The sequence below is a fragment of the Lygodium microphyllum genome, chromosome 15 (genome assembly GCF_053477565.2).
Source record: "Lygodium microphyllum isolate KBCC chromosome 15, Lygodium_microphyllum_v1.1.10, whole genome shotgun sequence".
Classification (NCBI taxonomy): Eukaryota; Viridiplantae; Streptophyta; class Polypodiopsida; order Schizaeales; family Lygodiaceae; genus Lygodium; species Lygodium microphyllum.
In genome coordinates, this window is record NC_141149.1 from 14,642,942 (window position 1) to 14,646,159 (window position 3,218).

The following is a 3,218-nucleotide window of genomic DNA, read 5'->3' on the forward strand; positions in this document are numbered from 1 at the left end:
GTCTTTAAGTTTGGGGTATCTATCTTTTGAGGACACCATTTTAGAGTGTGTAGATTGTTGGAGAAATGGTTGAAGAATAATGAAGAGGAGGACAACATGTAGCTCCTAACCTGTGCTTGTTCCATCTTTGTCTTCCTCTACTTGAAGTTTTATCATGGTATCAGAGCCTGGCATGCTCTCTGGCATTGGTGAAATGCAAATGTTGTACAAGTCTTGTTGAGGTAGCATACGAAGGGGCTAATGGCCTACAACGAAGCTTAGCGGGTCAGCTGTGTGACCAACATATTCTGAAGAGCAGCAGACACATCGAGATAGAATAGCCAAGACCAGGTCTTTCACAAGTTTGTTTGTGGCATCATAGAGATGACATGTACTTGTAGTGTTGACTAATTAGTCTACAGAATCATCAGCATCGACCCAGAGCAGCAAAACACATGGTTATTTTGCCCAGCGTGGACAACACCAAGAGTGGCCAGAGCAGCGTGGCAGGCGCAAGCTAAAAGCGACTGATGGAGCCGCAGAATATGTTCTTTGCATCAGAAGCCTCCCAACGCCATGATTCATTCCTCATGACCGACTAGCAATGCCTATTCCACCATTGATTCCAAAACCACCAGCAACTGGATTATATGTACCAGCAGCTCCTGGCCCAGATAACATTGCGTTTGTCCCATCAGCTTTCCAAGTTGACTCGCCATATGCTGTTGTTGCTGCAACACTGCAGGTAGAAGAAAAGAATCATCATCGTCATCATTAGCTAAGGCCGAGGGAGCAGAGTAGCCCGATCGAAGACAGATTGAATGGGGATTGATTGGTTACCTTGATAGCTCCTACGATTTCTCATCAATTCATGGCAGATTATTCCAGCAGAGGCCTTGATGCAAGATAACTTGAATGTACACCAGAAGCGTGCGGAGTACCAATCTTAGAGGGATCATGTAGGTTTCTATCCCCGAGACATAGTAGCTTTAATCCGGTTTGCCATTTCCACTACATTATGCTCAGTTGACAAGTCCAGTGTACAGAGGACTGCTTTTGCAAAGAAATACTCTGAAGAAATATGCCTGTAAATGGTCTCCCCAAGACTGGTTTTTCCACTATTGGGTAGTGCATCCCAATACACTGCGGGCACTTCCATTTTAGTCAAGACTTGACTATTTATTGACATTGCAGCCTTCAATATCTGGTTTACACATTCCCTTTGATGTTGCAGGGACCGTCTTCCTGTTTCTGAAAGACCATTTATGGAGACTTTTGGAGTAGGCAACCACCACTTTTCTTCCTGTCTTTGTGGAAGCCTTTGTACACCATAACCATCATCTTCTACAACAACAATGCCCTGGTCAGCATACCAAAAATTTGTTTCACTGAAGCTATCTAAGCAATCCAGAAGCATTGCATCCAACTTCCGTAATGCAGGAAGATTGACCTGGATATCAGAACGAGGTTTGCTAATCATTACCTCGACTCTACTACCATCTACAAATTTCTGCCAAGAAGGCACAAGCTCTACAATTCTTTTGCAACTTCAGCTTGACAAGTACTTTCAGCTTGGCACAAAAAATTGCATAAAAATTTCAAGAAAAGTGGTCAACTTTAGACCCATGTTTTGATGCTTTTTTTTGGGTCGTACAGACATTGTTTGGGACCCGATTTGGATGTTCCTTGTTGGGAACTGAATGTATGACATGTTGGCATCATGGATGGATGTATATGATAGTTTTTGGACACATGTATGACAATCATATTGCTGAATACCATTTCTGGACAGGTTGTATTGTTGTTTTTCTTCTGAATTTGCAGCAGTCATAATGTCTAACACAGCACAGATCACTCAGATCATGGGGGACAAATTGACCAAAGACAACTATAGTGTGTGGTCTTACAGGATGGAGACTTTTTTTATGGGTAGAGGTCTATGGGACCTCATAACAGGTGATGATGAATGTCCAGAAGTTCCCAAACATCCTCCTGAAGAGCAAAAGAAAGCGTATAAGGATTGGACTAGGAAGAACAGGAAGGTTTTGCATTGGATCTCCATATGTATTTCAGAAACATTGATTCCTCATATAAAAAAGGCAAGTACTTGTAAGGAGGCATGGGAAATCATAGAAAAAATGTATGGAACATGTAGAGAGGCTCGTAAGATACAACTTAAGTAGAGATTACATGGTGCATGGAGAGGCAATCGCAGTATCAGTGACTATGTGGTAGAAATCAAGCAAATTTCAGAAGACCTTGCATACATTAATGCACCTGTTGATGATGATGATTTAGTGTCAATGACACTAAATGGACTTGGACTAGCTTTAAAATCTTTGGATACCTCTATTTCCGTTAAGGGAGGCTCTATGCCTGACTTTGAGGAGCTTATTGGATTGCTACAGAAGAAATCAAGTTGGGATTGAATGCATTTAGCAGTGGCAAAAATGCAGGTGGAGATAGTATTTTCTATCACCAGAGAGGTTGTGGCAGCTCATCTAGAGCTAGAGGCTCTTCACTTGGTCGTAGCAATTATGGTTTTGCTTGTGGAAGAGGTAACCTTGGTCGTGGCGATTTCATGCATAGAGGCAGGGGGAGATCTTTCCCTAGAGGTAGAGGACGGTCTAGTCCTTCTTCACAAAGAGATGGCACTTGTCATTATTGTGGGCAGTTTGGTCACTTTGAGAGGGATTGTTATCAAAAACAGAATGCCATGTCTAGGGGTCGTGGAAGGACCCAATATAGCCACTATGTAGGCACTTATGGTGGTGCAAGTTATGGACCTAGAGGTGGATCTGCCTAGAGGTCACCTATTTGCTATGGAGCATGTGCTTGGGAGCATGACTCATCCTCTTCGTGAGGATGACTAGTTTTTGGATTCAGGAGCTACGAACCACATAACTCATCATGCTGAGTGGTTTGATAGCAAGGAGCAAATGCAAAATGATGAATATGTTGCCACTGGTGATGATATTTTACACAAAATTACTCATATTGGTAGTATGCCACTTGTTACTAAAGATGGGATTGAGAACAAGCTTGGTGATGTACTTTATGTGCCCATAATAACTAAGAACCTAGCATCAGTTGGTCAAGGATTGCAGGTGAGATTCAATAAGTTTGGATGTTTCATTGAAGAGTTCCATAATGGGAGAACTGGCAGGGTGATTGCTCATGGTAGAAAGAAAGGGAGATTGTTTGCTTTGGATGTAGGTACTCCAGTGATTCAAAACTCT

General features: G+C 42.4%; 1 protein-coding gene across 1 annotated transcript; it reads right to left on the reverse strand.

Annotated features, from left to right (window-relative positions):
- Positions 1–946: 946 nt before the first annotated feature.
- Positions 947–1,459, reverse strand: LOC148024283 (rop guanine nucleotide exchange factor 7-like). Its single transcript, XM_087693575.1, has one exon. It carries the CDS (start codon positions 1,457–1,459, stop codon positions 947–949), a length of 513 nt encoding a protein of 170 aa, XP_087549701.1.
- Between the last annotated feature and the right edge of the window lie 1,759 nt (positions 1,460–3,218).

Coding starts and splice junctions, on each gene's coding strand:
- LOC148024283 (XM_087693575.1), bottom strand. CDS start 1,459: ATGATTAGCAAACCTCGTTCTGATATCCAGGTCAATCTTCCTGCATTA.